Below are 21,610 nucleotides of genomic sequence, written 5' to 3' on the forward strand. Positions count from 1 at the left end.
ATAAAATTGGTCGATTGTTAAAAGTTATCTCTACAACAAGGTTTTTCAATGGACATTAAATTATCATTTAATAATCATAATTTTTTGATCTCAAATGCATATTATTTCGAAATTACCTTAATTTGAAAGAACTAATGCATTGTAATTTTCTTCCAAAACCATATGTATATTGTATATTTTGAATTGTCTTTTTACCATAAGTATATTATATATTTTGAATTGTCTTTTTAAAAATTCAAATAAAATAGCACAAGAGAATTAAAATAGATAGATTCAAAAGAGTTTCAAATGGACATTAAATTACACTCAATAAATATGTATATCACCCTCAATAATAAGAAATGTTTGACACCCAGTGCATGCAATTTGAGATTTTCATAATTTGATAGAGTTAATGTATGGTATAATTCTGTCAAAAGCATCCAATGTATAATTTTTGTCCCTTGGGATGTCTTATTTGAATTTTAAACTATAAGTAATATAATATTGCATATTATATTAAAAACCGATCCTATATTGATTATTGTGTTCAGATCGAATAAATTGAGCTGAAATTTAAACTTTATGTCGAGCCCCGGATCAAGTTCAAATAGTTTATCTTGGGCAACAAAAAAATTTGATCTCGAACTGGAAAATATACAACTGATGTGTAAGTGGTATGACCTCCTCCTCCTGATGTGTAACTGGAAAATATACAACTAGAAAAACTCGTGGCGACTATAAATAAAATTCATTAATCAAATGCTTAATCTTATATATATGTGTGTGTGTGTGTGTGCGTGTGTGCGTGCGCGGGCGTGTGTATATCTATTCTATATTATAATAAATGAGAGAATTAGAAAAACTGTTTGAGGATGACACCAATTTTTTTTCTTTTTTTACTCTCTTCTTCAACACCAAAAAACTTTTATTTTTTCTACCATAATATTATTACATTTTTTTTATTGAAATTAAGTTTAATTAAAATTAGATTTTTTGTCATACACAAGGATGTGTACGAACACACTAATTACAATATTAATATCAAATTACAAATGTCCAATATTTATTCTATAAATTGATTAAACAATCTTTTCAAATATCTAATATAATGTTACACGTAACATACGTGTCTCAGTCTCAGTCGTTAGTTAGAATAAAATATTTAAACTCGTCAAATTTGATATAATAATTTTACTATTCACTATAAGATATTTATTACTTTAGTAACGCATATTTAAACGGACATTCTTTTTGTAATTCCATGTCGAATACACTTTCAAATTTGTAAAGAATTGTTCTTTTCTTTTTTGATATGAAAATATTTTATTCCATTACAACTCAGAAGCACCTGATTTGGTGGGGGACTTTTAATTTGATCCTTTTCCTCTAATAAGATTGGATGAAAATTTGGAAAGAAGTATTATAACTTTTTTGAAAATATTTTGAAAATATTATTTCCTTAATAATACCTTCACTTCATTTCAACGGATAAAATCTTGTCACACATACAATTTCAAAAAAAAAGTGAGTCCTATATATGCATAGCAAATCTTGACTATCTATCTTATCATGGGACATTGTCACGTGAATATGATGAAATAAACTCATTTTAACTTAGTTTCTCGCCGATTTCCAAGGTAATCTAAAGACTTCTGTAGAGGGACCGAGTGGTTCTAAAATCATTTCAACTACTTTCGGTTGAAAGTAATTTGGATTAATTCCTTCGTTCATTCATTTATTTTATTTTTTTATGCTCCACACATAATTCCATGATATATATATATATATATATATATATATATATATATATATATATATATATATATATATAAAGAAATTAAGAAAGAGACTAATTTTAATCCGCATCATTATCACAAGAGGTTGCCACTTGCTCCTTTAAAACACCCAAATATATCTATATATTTTATTAGTTTTTTATACTAAATTTATATTTTTATTGACTTATATACGGTCAACTAGAATTTTTCCACACACAAATACATATATATTTATATATTCGAGCCTCGTGTGAAATTTGATGTCATACCTAAAGAAATGGAGTAATTTCTCCGGCAGTTGATGTCGGTTTGACGCGGTTTGTGGGTCAAGAAAAGCACATCAAAGTACGCGTTTGCTTCCTCGATACTAAAAGTAAAACACTATAAATATAAAATACCAAAAGTATTTTTAAGTTTGGTTCTCTGAATTCTATCTATCCTCTTAACCAATAAGCCCTTGTTTCCCTATCTGTTGTTTCAGGTCATTTTTTCGCTCCTTAGCAAAATCAAGCCACAACAAAATGATTGTTATATTGTTACCCTCTATTCTCTTCATATTTGGGCTTATTTATACATTTTCTACCATCCCTACAACCAAAAAAATTGCTAATATTATATGGTTCAGATATATTCTTGGTCCCCATGAAAAAACTGACGTTTCCCAGATAGAGAAAGTCGAGAAAACAAGCCAAGGCATGGATCAAGAGAAGGAACTGGTGATCAAGGATGGTGTTGTTACCAAAAGTGAGCTCAGAAGTGTTTTTGGTACATTTGATAAGAACGAAGATGGGTACATAACCAAGCAAGAGCTTAGAGAATCACTCAAGAACATTGGGATCTCAGCAGAAGAGAAAGATGTTGATGATATGGTGGACAACTTTGATTCAAATGGGGATGGTTTGATAGAATTCGACGAGTTCTGCGAGCTTTTTGAGTCGATCTCGGGCCGGAAGGAGGGTTGCTTGAAAGATGAGAGCTTGCAGGAGGCTTTTGATGTGTTTGATGGGAACAAAGATGGGTTGATAACAGTTGAAGAGTTGGGTTTGGTCTTAAGTTCTTTGGGACTTTCGCAAGGAAAGAATTTGGAGGATTGCAAAGAGATGATTAGGAAGGTGGATTTGGATGGAGATGGAATGGTTGATTTTGACGAGTTCAAAAGAATGATGAGAAATGGGATGGAAAGGCTTGTCTCGGTTTCTTGATCCAATATAGGTCCTTCAGTTTTTATTCAGTGTAGCTTGTCCAAAATTTACCTGCATCCGTAGATGATTTATAGCTTATCAGGTATTAAGACCTCTAGTTAAGGACAAAGCATCGAGTTTGAGACTTAATTATAACAAATATCTCTCATTGTAATTATTTGCATCGACCCTCCGAAAAAAGATTATGTTACTAGTGATGTTTGTATCTTCCAACACTACTATTTTTAAAATTTTGTGCGAGGCTCATGTGGCAGAAGGATCACATTCATGTTAAGAATTTAGATCGATCGAATTTTTATTAGCCTGTTTCTAGTAGAAGTTAGGCATAGTTGTTTTCCTCGAGTTTGATGGTATACAACTATACACGAATGAAATCAATTTTAAAATAAAATAAGTACGTGTTGAGAATTCAATCAAAATCTTATATTAGAAATTTACGAGGGTTTGTCTAAAATAAACAATATCATATAATTTTAAAGATATGAAACAATAAAAATAATGGTAGAAACATATATCGGTTTTATGACATCATGGAAAACAAGAAAGACTGTGTAATATAACTTTTTAATTATTATTATTATTCGTCAAAAAAATAAATAAAGGAACGATATTAGCTTAAACCAAGAGACAGGGAGGGAATTGCTATTTCCAAAACCCTGGGAACAACCATTCATGTATCTACAGTTTGTTGTGCCGTTCAAATAGAGTTGGTGTGATTCAATTTTTTAAAAACATCGATTGGATTATCAATCTCGACCAAGTCTTAATTCCCAAGAATATATTAATGGATGATGCACGACCTGCAAAAATGTTGTTGACTGTTTTTTTTAGTATTTTCGTTTCTTTATTTTATTTATCGAACCATCCGAAGTGGACTTTGTAGGGAGTAAAATAATAGTTCCAAGGGAGTCTGACTTTGACAAGGTTAGGGTATCCGCATTACACACACAACCAGGATTCCGATCAAAATTATCAATTATCTCGATTCGGGTCGGTCGGGTTTTATTGGTGTGAATAATAATAAGTCATAGCGTTACTGTCAGATTGTGTTGAGAAAATAAATAAATAAATGATAGTTTCGTTGATACTTTCTTCACCAAAATAAATCAAGCAGTGTTTGCTTTTATTTTCTAAAACACTATATTTCCCAACATAAAAACGACATATTACCATATCATTTTCATTTTCAATCTTCAATTTATACTTCCCTCGATTTTATAAAGTCAAAACATCTCATTTACTTCCCAAAATGCCATATTATTATTATTATCATGATGATGATAATATAATGATAATAATAATAATAATAACATCGAAAGCATAATACTTATAACTTTATAAGGCCTCACTCATAATCATCAATTCACGTAAATATCAATTTAAATATAAATTAATAAACTTACCACACAAAATCGAATATGACTTTATCCTCACGGTAAAAAGTAAAAACCGTTCCCTCGAAAAGAAAACTTCATACCTTTCATAAAAAAGAAAGAAAAAGAAACTTCATAAATATCTTTTAAAATAAACTAATCTCATAAGAAATATTATGATAACAATCAAGCAAAGGCTCCAAGTAATTATCAAATTCAATTGAAATAGGGATGAAATGTTGCGAGTTTAAGAAATTTTGATGGACAGAGGCCACAGAAGAATATACAGCAAATAAAAAGGCCTCACACAAACTAAACACTAAAACCGAAGACAAATGCACACCTTGATAAAATCACGAAGTTATTTATTATACCAGGAAACCACGTTACAATCGAACCCCGGGTTCCTCATTTGCTAAAACACATCCGGGTGGAACCGTCCAGATATCGAGTTGCTTTGTTGAGCTTGTTTGAGGTGCATTGCAAGGGCATAGTTGTTCACCTGATGAACATAACACGGTATGATGATATACCTGACTGAGATCCAAATATTTTGTTTAGTAGCGCTATGTAGAATGAAGCAGACCCACCCGAAGCTTTTGATTAGTTGGAATTATTGTCGAAATAGCAACCACTCACTTGACCTTTTTAAGTAAACAAAGTCGATTTCTAGATTTATTTTTCAATATGAGGCAAAATAAAATCTGTAGCTAAGGCATGATTTAGTGCCATGTGCTTTCTTCTGTTAGTTTTCATGCAGTCGGACTTAAGTAAGGAGATAAGACAAAGACCTCAACACCCCAATGAATTAAAACACACAATTTCACAAGTTTAGCCCAAGAATCTGACCTCAAGCGTCCTCAGCTGCTCCTGGTACTGCGACACTAGCTGTTTCAGCTGATGCAACTCCCGGCCCATTTCCTCAAACTCTTTTTGGCGCTCATGTTGGATTGACACTGCTCGCTTCAAAATAGTATTTTCCTGTATGAACGCTTCCAGCTGTTGCTTTAGAATAATGTTCTCCTATAAAGTATAATTAGCAGATTTAAAAATTAAAAAGCAAGAATACATAACTTCAAATCACGCATGCGGGGGAAAAATTAGAGAAGATTGATACCATCAAATGGGGAAAGAAAGAAAAGATAATTAGATGGGGAACTGACATCCCTTGAATAAACACATTATCGGCATTATCAATGAGACTCTGTAAATTAGGTTTTCAAGCAATAAATTACAGAATATACCTTCTGAAAGCTCTGGGCAGCTTCTGCAGTTGCATTTGCACAAATAGACTTCTCCAAGGACTCAAGGGCTCGCGACACGCGTTCTTTAGCATCTTCTACATTTGAAGCTCCTGTGACCTCTCTAACCAAGAGCTCGACCCACTCTGTACCATCCGCAGAGAGATTGCTTCCAGCAGGCAGTTCCTTCCTTGGAGCAGTCTCCACATTATTTGCCACTGTACCTTATGTCACGGAACAAAACACAATCAAACCAAAATACATCAATATTTGATCTCCAAAATTCCGAAAAATATATTAACAAAATTAAAGTAGGCAATAACTTCTCGTGAGCAATCGGCGCTATAAATAGGACTTTACTAAATGTAAAAGGAAAACACCAAAATATCAATAAAATGACTAAAGCTCACAAAGATGTTTACACTATGTCGTGACTGTTACATGAAACTCACAATCTATGTTCAGTATGAAGATGGCAAGAGTAACTATAGAACCAAAAATTTAAATCTTCTCAGCTTCAAAAGATTTCTTCAATACATTTCAGCATTCAACGATGATTTTTTGGGTATGATAATTCTCAATATCCTGTAACATTGCCAGAAAATGTTAAAATTCATTTTAAGAATTGAGACAGGTTTTGCAATATGTGCCAAGCCGAGATAAGGCTATGGAATCATCTCAGTGAGATGGAAATAATTTCAAACTTAAGGCTGAAAAATGGAGGTAACACGAGAAAGGGACCAAAACAGAGATGGCCGGTGATGAAAATAAAAAAGAAATGAAACGCGATAGAGCTATTTTGTTGTGCACACAAAGAACTCTAGGTCTTGGAGAATCAGTTCGTCGAGGCTCTTTGGTTGGAAGAAGGGACCCAGCTATGGACTGGACTACCAACTCCTGGAGAAATGAGCAGTCCTGGGTGATGCATCAACTTCACAGTTGCTACACCATTTTAAATATTCTTTACACTGGGAACCTTAGGACCAGGGGATCCGTCAGCCTTCTATAAGGTGCCCAGCAGAGACAGCTCTATGAGAAGATATACCTTCAGATTACCAGCTATTTTCAAAAAGAAAAAAAAAACTTAAGCTTGAATACCTTATAAGCAGCTTGAGAGTCCACAAAGAAACGGAACATAAGAGCAGATCAATCAGAAATCAGGTACAAGTTTATAAGCAATTTATGATCTCAATTCAGTTTCCTGAGAGCTTTGAACATATAATCCATGTTCTTAATTCATAAATTTCCTAAAAAATTTCTGCTTCATGTGAAATTTTGATGAATGAAGTATGTGGGAGAAATAGTACTTCAAAATCAGTGTACGTAATTTTTAACATTTTTTACCAGGGTGATTTATTATGGATCTGGTAATATGCAAAAATTAATTGATCCATGCCAAAAAAAACAGCAACTGAAGCAATAAGCATATATCATTTAATGAAATACCATAAGGAGAGACTTTTAATAAGGATGCCAAAAGTAGAAAAACCTTGAAACGAAAATTGAGCGTTAATGCTCTGGGTAACATTAGATGCGATCGTTGCCGTACTCAAATGAAGATCATTTAATCTTTTGATAGCAGAATCCAGGTTGTCACCGGATTCTTCAAGGACTTTCTCCAGAAACTGCGAATCAAAAGCATTCGTAATTGATTGATTGATTAGTCCAACACCACCAAAAATAGCGAAGGATGACAAATGATCAACTTATCCACCCAAATGATCAACTTATCCACCCATAGAAGTTCCAATTGAGATATATTACGCAAATTCCACATAAAAAACTAGTGAGCTTACACCCACTCATAGGGGACCAAAAAATCATACCTACTTTGGCGTGTCACAGCAAAGCATAATGAAATTCAAAAACAAAAAATCTAAAATTGATGCCTAACATAACAAATTTGAATTAAAAGCGATAATATTATGTTGGGACGTATGAAAACATGTTTTGAAAAGGGAGAGAAAGTGAGATGCTAATGTTTGTTTAATATCGGGAGTGGAAAGTTAGGTTTCCAAGATTGGAGCCAAATAAAATGTTCACATTTTTAGTGCAGACTGGTCTCAAAGAAAATATATTTATACCAAAAGCCGTTTTAGTAATCTGAACTCTCCAAAAAAGAAAGAGTACCTAATTAAGAGCCCTTTCATCTAAAAATAAAACATCATATAAAATTTTAAAGCTTGTAAACTACTTTAAAAACTTAAAAGTTCGTCCATCTTATTTAAAATTAAATTCCGAAAACATTTTGTATAAAATAAGTCATTTGAGATTATAAGATGATTTTGAAACTGTAGTGTCATGTAGAATAGGACTTTTCCATACACGTGTTGGTGTTATTTTGGTTATTTCGCTTAAAGTTCATAAGATCATAAAATAAGTCGCATCATCTGAATTTTTTTTTAAACATGATCAAACCCAGTTGCACATATGCAAAGTCCATAAGAAACGCACGGATGACAGTGAGGCACAAATGGTATTACATTTCAAACTCTTGATCTCGGAAAATCAATAAATACTGCTGATCAATTATCAAATTTATAAGGGCTCTATGCGAATCTATCATCTAATGCAACCAAAAATTATAAATAACATATAAGAATTCGAAAAGCTCAAAATCTAAAAATCAGGAAGAAGATCTTCAGAATCTATATCTGAATAAATAAATAAAAAATTAATAAATAAAGACCTGCTTTTCCATATCAGGAAAGAGAGTAAAAAGACGATCGATCGGTGAATATGTATCAGAGACCACGCAGTTGAAAGCGGCAGACCTCGGCGGAGAGAAATTCCGGGAAGGAGATGAAGAACAGCGGATTCTCTTGGCGACTGGCGGCGACGACGGCGATTCCTCGAAGAAATTCGATCTCTTCCCGCACACTATGGCAGACATGTTTCGCCAAAAACAAAGAAAAATCCTTCCACTACTCGGTCTCCAATCTCTCCAACACCACTTTTCTCATGCAGAATCACCGAAAAATTATCTTTAATACGGATTCGAAGGAGTGATTATTGATTCCCGTCGATAATACGGGAATCGAATCATTCGGTTCCCCGATTCATAATATAATCGCTATTGTTGAACAATTATTAAAATTTAAAATTTATTTCCCCAATTCATTTCTGTAATTTCTTCTCCAATCTCTCGTTTTGTGTTTCTCTTCGCGCATTTGTATGGCGGATTTATCATATTATTATAGTGATTAGGTGGTCCTTGGCTGACAGGGTTGTGACGTAACTACGAAGCACCAAAGGCCACGTGTATTTTAGCGAATTTATCCATTTATTATAATTATAATTTTATCCAGTTTGTTTGTTTTTTTAAAAAAAAACATTTATTCAGTTGTTTGTGAGTGTTAAATGTTGGTTAATTGTGATTTTAAATCATCTTCAAATGACGAAACGACAACCCAAAATTAGGATGTTTCTCAGTCAGTTCGATCAGTGTAATTTAATTTGATTTTAGATTTTCGATTTTAAAAATATATAATTCAATATCCAAACAATTTTCTTTCAATTTAGTTCAGATTTCTATAAAATTGTTTTTTTGTTTTGATTCAGTTTATTCATTTTGAAAATTATTTAAATTAATAAGTAAAATAAATTTTAAAATATAATATGTTACCTTTTAATTATTTAGTTAATTAATTATTTAAATATAAAATATAAATTAACTAAATAACAATCAACTAAAAATTAACAAAAATATTATTAATTCACTATTTATCATTTAATCAAAATATATATATATATATATATATATATATACATATATATATATATATAATCTAATACAAAATATAAACTAAAATTATTAATCAGTTTTTCCTATGCATAGAATTTATGATTAGTGTGATATATAATTTGTTGTGGAACATGATATTATAAACATTTATTTAGCATAGAATTTGAGCAATACGACACTTATAAAAATATATATGGTCATATGATAATTTAAAAGTTCATCATGGTAATATGAGAATTATCAAACCAAAACTTGATAAAGACAAAATGAAAAATTAATATATTGGTCATGTCAAGAGACCATGCAAATTTTTTTATATAGTGATTATAATATACATATATGTTTGCAGTTTTGATTTGTTGTCTAATGTCTACCAATTATGTCCACCTCTTGTACTCATACATTCAATAGATGAATGACACCTCATTGATGGACATAATAGTGCGTAAACACGTATTGTGTACTTGCGTGTATCAATAAATTGTCTTAAGTGAAGAGAAAACGAGTTTATAGGTTAATAAAAAATTGAAAGTTTTATTTTACCCTTTTTTTATTCTAAATTTAGTTTGGTGTAATCAAGTTGGATCGAATTCATTTAATAAAAGATAGACTTGTCAAACATTTTGGCTTCGTCCGCCTCAGTCCACGGTAAGATCAGACCGGCCTGCCAACTTGGTGGGTTTGGAAAAACACCCACCGATCCTTCACGGGTTGCGGGTTTAGGCGGACCAACCTTCAAAAAAATTTTTGTTAAAAAAAACTAATACACACTAATATAAACAATATACTGTTCATACTTAAATACTATAAATATATACAAATTAATCAATTATACATAAATAATTATAAATATTTCAAAACTTACCAACCATGTATAAATTTTTTAAAACTAGACAATCATATTTGAAAAATTAGTAATATAACAATACAAATAGAATTTAAAAAATTGACGGCTAGCTCGCCCCGCTCTGACCCATGAGCCAAATGAGTCGGTCAGTTTTAACCACACCTCAAAACGAGCAGCCAAAAGCATAATCCAACCCGTCTTTTTTAGAGATATGACGGATTGTCTGACAAACCAAACCCAAATTGACGGTTCTACTAAATATGCCTTAAATGTTATTAAATATTAGTCATCGAGACATACATATTTCGTATGCACGACACGGACAATAAATATTATAACGTCATATGATAAAATGAAATCAATAAACTCCGAAAAATTGTATTATTTTTGGAACATACAGAAGTTTCACTTGATAAATAAAAAGAATGATATTTCTTTCCTATAATAAGACAATATGTATTCTTTATTTCCAATTTGCAAAATTAAATAAGTTTGGATACGAGAAGTTAAATTTAAAGAAAATTGTATATTTGGAAGTAATTAAATTATTAAACCATGACATCATGATAGTTTTTATAGACATTAAGTTTCATTATCTATTAATAATAAGAGACATTATAGTATAATACTATATTAAAAAATAATTTTTTGTGAGAATGTCTTTCAAATTAATTTTGTTAGAGATATATTTTATTTGGGTCAGTTACGAAAATTTTACTTCTATATAAAAAATATTTCTTATTATTATAAATATTCGTATGATTAACTTATCTCACAAGAGACCTATTAATAAAAACTAGTATTTAACCCGTGCGATGCACGGCATGCTATTATTAAAAATTAGTGAAAAATGAATAAATATTTAAATTGAAAAAATAATATAATTTAAAAAATTAAAAATAAAAACTATTTTTCGCTAATTTAAAAAAACTTTCTTAAATATAACGCATGTCGATTAATTTTTTTGACTAATGATCACTAACATATATCAAAATTTTAGATTATGTTAGTCTAAGGCAATGACACGATTCTTATCGTGTTTAGTGTATTGATGTCGAACATCAACCTTAATACATATTTAATTCTTTAATTTTCGAGAAGCTATATGATTTTTTTTAATATGTGATAAAATAAATATTTTTAAATCACATTCAATAAAATTAATGAGAACTTTTTTAAAAATTCAATAATTTCGTCTAAATCCACATTCACAAACAATTTTGTGACATGACACGTGTTTGACACATTTGAATGATAACAATAATTGTTTCATCAATATCTTTATCCAAATGGGTTATGATTTTACCTACAAAATATCTCCATAATATACACAACAGCCTATTATTTTGAAAGAAAAATGAAACATGTGATCATAAGTAAATTATGTATAAATCAGAAAAGTTATTTTATTAACATTTACTATGTGTTTTCCAAAACAATGTCAATAAATTTTATAAGATGTCTTCTAATAAGATGCGTACTTTCTTTGGAATTCGTTTAATCATTTCAATTACGGAGCATTTTATACTATCATGTATCCGTGACTTTGTAGCATAGAAGAAAATTATCACATTAGTAATACGTAATAATTAAAATTTTGTACAAATAGAAAAATAATATTTTTTACTCCTCGATCATGAAAGACATATTTCAAATTTAATGTCTCGTTGTTCTCGCTGTTTTCATATGTAAGTAGTTCATAACAACGAACAAATCTAAATTTAAACGAACATTACATCTTGGAAGGATTCAACTCATATATGGTGTTGAAAAGAGGAGTCATTTCAGAATTCAATTTTGGAGTAGATAAATTTAGTAAGATAAATAGAACAAAATTGGTACTTTATAAAAAAACTATAACTGTAGTAATTGTTCAACTGAAATCATATAAACTGCATAGCAACCCAAACGCCATAGTTTGAACACTCTATCTAGTATGAACAATTATAGCACCTCAACAATCTCTCTGTCAATAATCACATTCTTTGCAATCAATAAGAATCGGACTCATGACATTGACTCTAATATCAATTGTAAGACCGACCGCTTGCCGCTTTACCAAAAGTTATAGCTGATATATTGTGCAACTCAAATCTTTTAAACCGCAAAGTATCACAAAGGTCATGATTCGATGTTCTTGTAACCAACAGAGACTATTATTGCACATCAACAACAAGGCTTTATTATATATATATATATATATATATATATATATATATATATATATATATATATATATATATATATATATATATATAGAATTGAGATCTTTAATTAAAAATGTGACTTTGATTCTGACACTAATTGTAGTATCAATTGCAAGAAAAAAAATTATCAAAAACATAACAATACAACTCAGCTCAACTATTTTAAAATGTGTAGTAGTAAAAACATCAAGATTTGACTTTTCTTTTAATAAGGGTAACTATTGCTCTTTAAAATTATGCAAAAAATTAAGTAAAAACTTAAATCCAGCCCTGAGTTCGCGAGCTTGTATAATTCTCAATATCTATATTATCTATACTAGATAATAATACATTAACTTTTTAGAGTAATTACCTCAGTCATTTACCAATCATTTCTTTTAATCATAATCAATAACTTAAATGTGTAAAAATAATAAATTAATTATATTAAAAATGTATGCACATGAATTACGAGAGAGTTGTTATACATAGAAGTTGACAAATGGCTGGAACGAAAAGAATAAGAATTATAGCTTATTTATTATGATGGGCCACATAACTAAAATAACCGGCCCAACTCATATCAATGAGGTTTAGACTCTGGCCCAATATAAGTATGACCTAGTTGCAAAACAGGCCTGTTCTCTTATTTATTGTTTTCAGAAACAAAAATGATTTATATTTGCAAACATGTATGTCGAAAGTGTTTTGGATATAAATTTTTAATTTCGATAGATATATATATATATATATATTTATATATATATATATATATTTTTTTTTTTTAATTTTTTTTTAGAAAAAGAAGAGACAGCTGATCCATATTGGAATCCAAAGAAAAGTTGCAGTATACTGATGAGACGCCCCACGTGTGAATTATGTGAATTGTACTTTGTGTCGATAAAAGTGACAGGACTTACTTCACAGCTACCCAAATTATTAATTATCTATACCTACGTAAATTCTTCACTTAAATAAATAACATTTAAATTTTATACATGCATGATCACTTATATATATAGACACACACACACATCACCCTTGTCAGTATCACTCTTATTCAAGATAATTATTAGAGTTATTAACCTGTAGTTCAAATATAATGTATTTTGGGGTGAATATGATACGGCTTTGGCTATTTTTTTTAAAAATAAATACGTTTTTTGTGGTCATTGAAAATCGAACTCGTGAGATTGACTTTTATCTCAATTGTAAGACCGAGAGTTCATTGATTTACCAAAATTTGCAGTTGCTGGTAACAATGCAATTCAAATATTTTAAATCGTATGATAGCTTAAGCAACACGTTTCGATTACTATAACAAGTAGAGACAATTATTGCACTCAATTTTTTTTGTTATAATAATAATAATAATAATAATAATAATAATAATAATAATAAACAACACAAAATGAATCGACTCATAAATTAAAAAAAATGATACAATTTAATTTTGTAAAATAAACAACATAATTTTCTTCCAGAAAAAAAACATAAATGAATTTAATAAACTAACATTTGATTATTTATATAATAAAAAAACATTTGAATGCCTAAAATGTATTACTTTGGTTTGATCAATAATAATAAACACAAAAACTATCTTACGTAGGAGGAGTCTTGTTGAGATAATTACACGCATTATTTCATGAGAAAACTATATTTTTGGTTCTTTATATTTATCTCTTCATGATTTTTGTTCTCTAAATTATCAAATTTCAATTTTTTTTATATGTATCTTTCATTTTTTTTTCAATTTATTTTTAATCACAAATTATAAAATGCATGACCCAAAAATCACCGCCGTAAGTTGAACTTCAATTTTGCTAGCAGACTGTTGTATTATTATTAGGAAAAAAAAAAGAGAAAAATTCGTCTAATCAATTAGGAAGTGCGTCGATGCTGCTTTTCTTTCAAATAATCACCAAACTACTCTAGATGAATTACGTACCCTAGAGATGAATCAATAATTGAAATGGAGTAAAGCATAAAACAATTGAGAAAAACAAGGACGACCGAGTTCTATCAGTCAAGAATCAACTGAGACATTTTATTTTTATAGTAATTAAAATGGAATAGACAAAAATTTAAGTGACCATAGAATTCTTCACCTCTCGGAAAATAAATTAAAAAAATTATCTTAAAAAATATTTCCAAAAAAATAACAATAATTAAGGTTATAAGCTGAACAACCACCATTTTTGTAGCTAGCTCCTATTTTACTTTCTAGCTTATAATTTTAGACTTTCTATGCAAAGATTTTGGATAACATGATCAAACCCAATTATGCATTATTTAATATACAAGTATAGAGTACAATAAAAATCATTACTCAATATAGCTAGCCGGCCAGCGATTTCATTATATATATTTATATAAAAAAATGAAATTGAAATGGTCCAAATGGAACCATGGGATCTTGCAAACGAATGAATTTACAGTTGTTTTAGTAAAGATAATGTATATTAATATAATGTGTATGATGCAGAAAAAACCCATAAAAATTGGGGGACCATAATCACTCCCATACCTTTTTACCCCAAAATAATTAAATTGGTGGGAGATCATGCTCACATGGTGGCATGTGAAGGGATGATGGGATACTTTTTATCATTTTTCTCTTTTTATGTCCATCTTTTGGCCATTGGGTCACATTTTATTTAACTTTCTATCGAAAGAAAAATCGTCTAGGCGCTAGGTTTAATAACACACGACGTAGTCAGGAAATAATTTGAGGCTGGGCTGAATGCTAGTTGCGACGGACCTACTAGCGACGGCGATTTAGATCGGCGACGGTTTTGATTAAACCGTCGCTGATCAGCGACGGTTTGTACTCCACCGTCGCTATATATAGCGACGGTTAGAACAAAACCGTCGTAATTGTAGCGACGGATTTAGTAAAACCGTCGCGAATTCATCCGTTTTTTTGTAGTATGGGCGATTTTAATAAATTCAAAAATTTTAGTGACGGATGTACTAAACCGTCGCTAATCCATCCATATTTTTTAGTAGGCCTAAAAATCAAGCCTATGCTGGAGCCCACCTAAACCTTTGGGGTGGCTCCGTCCCTGCACACATGCATGATGTGATTTGCATGAATGAAAATCATACCCCAATTACCTTCAACTTTGGTGTGTTCTGCCAAAAAACTACAAGCCTGTTGAATTTTTTTAAGTCTTTAAGCCTTTACTTTTATTTTTTTTATTTGCATAAAAAATCGAGGTTCCATTTTATTATGGAAAATGATTGTATTTTTTATCCACTAACCTGTCAAATCTTGACTTTTGGTGAACTAAGTTTTCGAATTTTAGTTTTGTTATATTAATTGCTAAAATTTGACTATTTTAGTCAAATTGCTAACATAACATCAGAAAAGTCGGCAATTTTATGTATCACGTGAATAATTTTCGATGACACTTCAGCATTCCGGCGATTCGAAGAAATTCAAAGTTGGTATACCAAAACCAAAATTTAAAAACATAGTAGACCAGAATCCAAAATAAACAAAGTTACATTGTTTGCCTATTTTACTAATTTTAATATAAATTAAGTTGTCATCGTATACTTAGTAGCTATACGATCCTAAAATTAAAAATTAATTTACAATTCTCTTTATGCTTCCAGCGTTTCGGTCACAGGTTCTTGTTTCAAGGAACATCTGGTGGCTGGTGCCAATCCACAAGTCCAGGGATTCACACTTCCAAACAAATTTCAGTTTATGGAAGATCCAATTTCAATTCACGGTACTTTCAAACAAAAAACTAGGTGCATGCTGACCGCCATAAAATCAAGAAAATAACATATAACATGGGCCATTTTGGTGGAGTAAATCCTTGTTTGTCCCCCCCATCCCCTCCCCTACGAAGATGCTCACACACATATATACACAACAAGCTATATATATATATAATATATATATATATATATAATATATATATATTATATATATATATATATATATATATAGAGTGGTCCGTATAAAAAAACTTTGTATGGGCATGCAAATTTATTTTCTTCGCTCCTTTTTACTCTCGTAATTTCCCCATTCTCAGTTACTCCTCCTTCCCATTCCACATTTATTATTGTTGTTGTGATTGTTATATTTATTTTACCTACAAACAGCCCCGGCTCAAGAAATAAAGGTGGCAAGAGAAAATTTACGTAAATATATATAAATTTTGCTTACCGCAGTGAATAATTTATGAATTTATTAAATTTCCAAGTCCTTTCAATGCTTTTCCACAGCTTTCTTGAACTTTGTTAGGTGCATGAATCCTGGTGACCAGAAAGACATGGAATTTAAGTTCAAGAAAGATGTGGGAAGACATGGTAAATCCAGGCTTTTTATTTTTACTGTGGTTAAAAAACCAACCTTCATCACCAAATGCAGACAGCTCCTGGCTTTCATTTTCATGGTAAATATTTCTTCGATCATGCTCGTAACTGTAATTATGATTTTCTGTCTTTCAATTCCCAGTAATTTTAGGTCACAAGTGTGAAAAAATTGATTAATTATTTAAAATTTTCAATTGCGGAGTCTATCTGCATTCTTTTACTGATATATATTTGAGAATTTTCGAGTCCAGGTTAAAATCACTGACCGTAGCTCTTGAATGTTTGTTTTCCTCTACTTGTACTCTGCACTTTCTTTGGTTCAGCTCTTTTTCTGTTCCATTGCAGCAATTGTTACCTTTGTTAGGAGATAAATCCAAAAAAAATTAAAAGATTTGAGTTACAACGTCACCATCGTCAGGTGTATCTATTAGCAAAATGCAACCGCTCGATTCTATAATTTTTATTAAGTAGATATGCTTTAAAAATATAGAAACAGTAAGGATAAAATGGTGAAAACGAGTTTTTTCTTAACAAAAATAATAAGCATAAATTCGAGAAAAAATTACAATTGCGGGTTTCTAACTTTAAGTAGATCTCTTGTTTGTGAGATGAGTCAACCCTACCGATATTTTAATAATAAAAAGTAATACTCTTAGTATAAAAAGTAATATTTTTTAATGGATGACACAAATAAGAAATATGTCTCACAAAATACGATATGTGACACCGTCTCACATAAGTTTTTGCTTCTAACTTTTAACTTTTTAAAATTTAAATATTTTTTAAAAACATAAACTTCCAACCAACCCCACCATTTTAAAGTGGAAACTCTATCAAATTTTTTTTTTTTAATTTTTTTACTATTTTGTAATGAGTTGGTGATTATAAATAAGGGGTAAACATCGAGGGACATTTGTTGACAAGATACCTGCCCTTTCCTTTCTTTTTCATCAATAATTGATAGTTCATTCATCTTGATGCCTTTTGTTTTTGCTTCTGTGTACTCTCATACATTTCCATGAAAAAAGCTTAAATTTTGTCACTTCTCACCCAAATCATCGCTTTAATTCCTTTTTCTGCTTTCGAATTCACCACTTTTCCACCACCATTAATTTTTTTTATAATATATACATGGAGGCTGGAGCTAGATTTTATATATATCGAGATTATAGAAAATTTGAACCGTCACAAAACGTCGAGGTCAAGCATGAAATATTACAAGACTAAATCTATTTCATTGAAGTTTAAAAATAAAGATATATTTGGCCTGTTATAATTTTGATCATCTCGAATCATATTATTGATAAAATAATATATACATAATGAATGAACCCAGGATCTTTTTAGAAGTAAAATTTCAGCTTGTTTAAAAAAAGTTTAAAAATTATTATTTATTTTCTTGAAAATATAAATTATTGTGATTTAATAATTTTGATACTAAAATAAAAAAACCGGAGACTTGTTTTGTTCTTAGTTCCAATCATGACATTAATTACTTTCAGATTTTTTTTTTAAAACCAAATCGTTGTGTTTTATTAGTGTTTCACGCTTAATCTCCAATTAATCTTATTTCTACAACATATTAGAAAATAAATATATAAAAAATTTAACAGAGAAGTACACACAATGATACACTTCTGAAACATTCATGGGATTTGGTGTGTGTTTATTACAGTTGTTAATGCTTTATTATTTGTGTCCTCAACTGCACAACCACATCGCACCTACTCAATTATGAGTCTATTTCTGTTTAAATTTTGTCGGGTTTATGTTCAGTCCAGGAATTAATTTATCAAAATTTGACGAAAATACCATATAGTAAATTTAATCTAGCGCTGAAGATTACCTTGAAAATTTACTAGTTTAGGTAGTTTAATGAAGTACTTGAGATTGGGTGCCTAAATGTATTTCACCTACTTATTGATATGGTTCTCTTGGATTCATGAAAATGCATATTAAGTGATTCATCTTTAACATATACGTCAATTTTTATTACTGACTATAATTTAGCACAAGCCGAGTGCCAAAAGTGGTATTCGGTTGGAATTGGGTTGCGAATCTGGCGAAGAACTTGAGATTACTTTTGAATTGATGGTTTTGAATTGATGGATTTGAAGTTAGATATTTCAAATCTATAATAATATATCAATTGATTTATTTTGACAAATCCACTTGACAACACATTTCTAATCCCAAAATATAGTTATTTTGTAGTCATTTTAAATCATACCTATAAATAATTACTCAAATCTAAATCATTCGATACAAACACAACCTAAGTGTGATATTAGTTCGATCAGGAGCCCATATATATTCCACCAACAATTTATATTTTCATGAGCATCAAATAATTTTAATATGCTAAAACAATAGTGATTAAAGAAATTAATTTCACGTACAAATTAGATGCACACTCTCAAATACAAATTGGTTAAAATTGATTTTTTTTTTCATTTTAACGACTATATTCAGTTGAAAAAGTCACGGGTTCTTATTTCTGGCAGTTGTCCCTTTTAAATTTTTGAAATTTTGTACAATCTAGCATATATTTCTGTGTAAAAATAAAATAAAACTATATTTTGTTTTCTCTATATTTGAAATATCTTGTAGATTTTTAGTTTTCCCCGTACAAACCAAATCCTATCTACCGAAATTTTCCTTTTCTTATGGAATTTCAGGCGAACGACTTGTTTCCTTCATTAATGGAGTTTCATAAGTCCTTAAAATTCCAATTTTACCTTGAATCTCATGAACGAATTAATTTTTTTAAAAAAAAGAAATTATAATTTTCTTAGTTTCGTTAAAAAAAAATGGTATTTGTATAACCCTGATGGAAGATGATCATGCTGATTTTTTTTTAAAAAGAAAATCATGATCAATTTATTCGTCTTATTTAAGTAAAATACGTCAAGAAATTATACTGATTCTGATTGAAATAAATACAAGATGAAAATTAATTATTTTACAACTTAAACACCTCCTTCAACATCACATCCAGCTGGTTCAATGATCACTCGAAGATATACGGCAAAATGATTAATTTGGTTCGTAAATTTATCCCTACACCATATTTTGATATCAACCTAGAATTTTATGCGTCGGCTATATATCTACCCTATAAATTTTTATTTTTTAAACCGGTTTTTATCAGGAAAAGTATATATTATAACCTTGTTCGATTAAACACTTCTACGTTATTTGGTCACTTGCATTATGGCATATGAAAAAAAAATTGATACCTGATAAAAAACACGACGTATTGGATAAATTTTATTCTCTACTTATCTCGAAAGCGCCTTTCAAGTTTTTCGCAAAATATAAATATTATTGTTATTTGAATTGATCAGATAAAGATTTAACATTTTGCATCCTCAATCTAATGAAATAGTTCCTTCCCACCGTGTTGGAATTGTAGAGTCACTTGTCGGAAAAATTCTAAAATTGGTCTTATAAATAAGTTGGTTTATATGAAATTTTTGTCCACTAATTGGTAAAAATTCTGTTTTAGTATAGTAAACTGATTTTTTTCTTGCACGATTTCAATTTTCAGCCACGCATGTTAGCATCATTTGACATCATGTCAATAATGTATAATATCATGACAACAATAACTAGAGTTTTGTAGGTATTTGGGCGAAAATCGGACTAAATGTGCAAAAATATCCAATTGACTACGTATAATAAGATAAAAATGAATTAATTAGAGGACCAAAACTCGATCCAAGCTAACTTATTACATGAAAGTTTTTGAAATTTTCATGTCACTCCAATTTATCTATCAAATTCTAATCTACAAATTAACAAATGTTTTCTATAAAATCATATATATCTCGATTGGATGATATTTATTAGCATATATAAATCTTCAGATTAATTAGTCTTGAAAGGATATTGATATGAAGAATACTTTTATACATCAGTAACCTGTTTGGAGATTTTTTGTTTGTTTTATAAATTCTAAAATAATCGGTTTCTTTTTTTTATTATTATTATTTTACATTTTAGTTTCGAATTTCCTTGATTTCTACTCTTTATTGCTCTACCACCCATAAATAGATAAATAGAAAAAGATGGATGAACTCTTTAACTCTATCTTTACAATTCAATTCTGACCAAATAATGCTTTCCTCTTTAAAGTTTGCCTATTAATCATTCATAAGTTGAAGATATATGTTTGATACTGCTATCAATACATTCAACTGGAACGTGCAGTAACTTTATTGAACAAATTAAAGAATATTAATTATTTCTTTGGCCTACAAAATAAAAATAACTGCGCGCTATCACAAGAAAATTCATAGGTTAATAAATACATATATTGCCGCAAATTGTTGTAAATTTTGGGTAAAAAAGGGATTTTACAATGGATTTGAAGCTCAAATTGGTCGAAAATTGACAGCAAATCAAAGAATATATTTACGAAGTCATGAGCAGATTATTGATAAAATCAATACTGCGGTTCCATATATATATATATAGTAAAAGTAATTATAAATAATATTAGAATCATTGTTGATATTAAAATAACATCACTTTCATTAATTTAATCAGCTTTCCAGATTGGATTTAGATAGATTTAAGCCGATAACCAACTACATTAATATGTATAATTAGACAATTATATATAAAAATAATGTAACAAACACAAAGTTCTTTAATTAAGATCATGCAACTATATATATTAATGAATTTATTAATTGTGGTGCCGTAAAAAGAGAAGGCAAAGAACACAAAGATCTTGAAATCGAAGCATGAGACAGCCCTCACATGACAAAACAATATTGTAGCTACAAAAATGTCTTTTTTTTGCCTTTCTCGGGTGAAAGAAAAAGAACCCTAGTTTTCTTGCAAAATTTTCTGACATTTTTGGTCTCTTTCCCAAGGTTAAATCTACAAGGGTAAAACTAAAGAAAAATTTATA

At 29.8% G+C, this 21,610-nt stretch overlaps 2 protein-coding genes across 4 annotated transcripts; one reads left to right on the forward strand and one right to left on the reverse strand.

Annotated features, from left to right (window-relative positions):
* The first annotated feature begins 2,154 nt into the window (after window positions 1-2,154).
* On the forward strand, window positions 2,155-3,159 carry LOC140828155 (calmodulin-like protein 3). Its single transcript, XM_073191141.1, has one exon. The coding sequence runs from the start codon at window positions 2,282-2,284 to the stop codon at window positions 2,960-2,962; it is 681 nt and encodes a 226-aa protein (XP_073047242.1). The 5' UTR covers window positions 2,155-2,281; the 3' UTR covers window positions 2,963-3,159.
* A 1,374-nt stretch (window positions 3,160-4,533) lies between these two features.
* LOC140825940 (uncharacterized) lies at window positions 4,534-8,757 on the reverse strand. Of its 3 annotated transcripts, none has more exons than XM_073187994.1 (5): window positions 8,266-8,757; window positions 7,066-7,201; window positions 5,580-5,800; window positions 5,185-5,316; window positions 4,534-4,837 (listed from the first exon to the last, which is right to left on the reverse strand). In XM_073187994.1, the coding sequence occupies exons 1-5, from the start codon at window positions 8,467-8,469 to the stop codon at window positions 4,751-4,753; spliced, it is 780 nt and encodes a 259-aa protein (XP_073044095.1). In that variant the 5' UTR covers window positions 8,470-8,757; the 3' UTR covers window positions 4,534-4,750. The 3 variants fall into 3 exon arrangements, with proteins under 3 accessions (XP_073044095.1, XP_073044094.1, XP_073044093.1); XM_073187993.1 differs by having other exon boundaries at window positions 5,185-5,358; window positions 5,580-5,794; window positions 8,266-8,755; XM_073187992.1 differs by having other exon boundaries at window positions 5,185-5,358; window positions 8,266-8,755.
* Window positions 8,758-21,610: the final 12,853 nt, after the last annotated feature.

This window comes from Primulina eburnea, chromosome 3 (genome assembly GCF_022965805.1).
Source record: "Primulina eburnea isolate SZY01 chromosome 3, ASM2296580v1, whole genome shotgun sequence".
Classification (NCBI taxonomy): domain Eukaryota; kingdom Viridiplantae; phylum Streptophyta; class Magnoliopsida; order Lamiales; family Gesneriaceae; genus Primulina; species Primulina eburnea.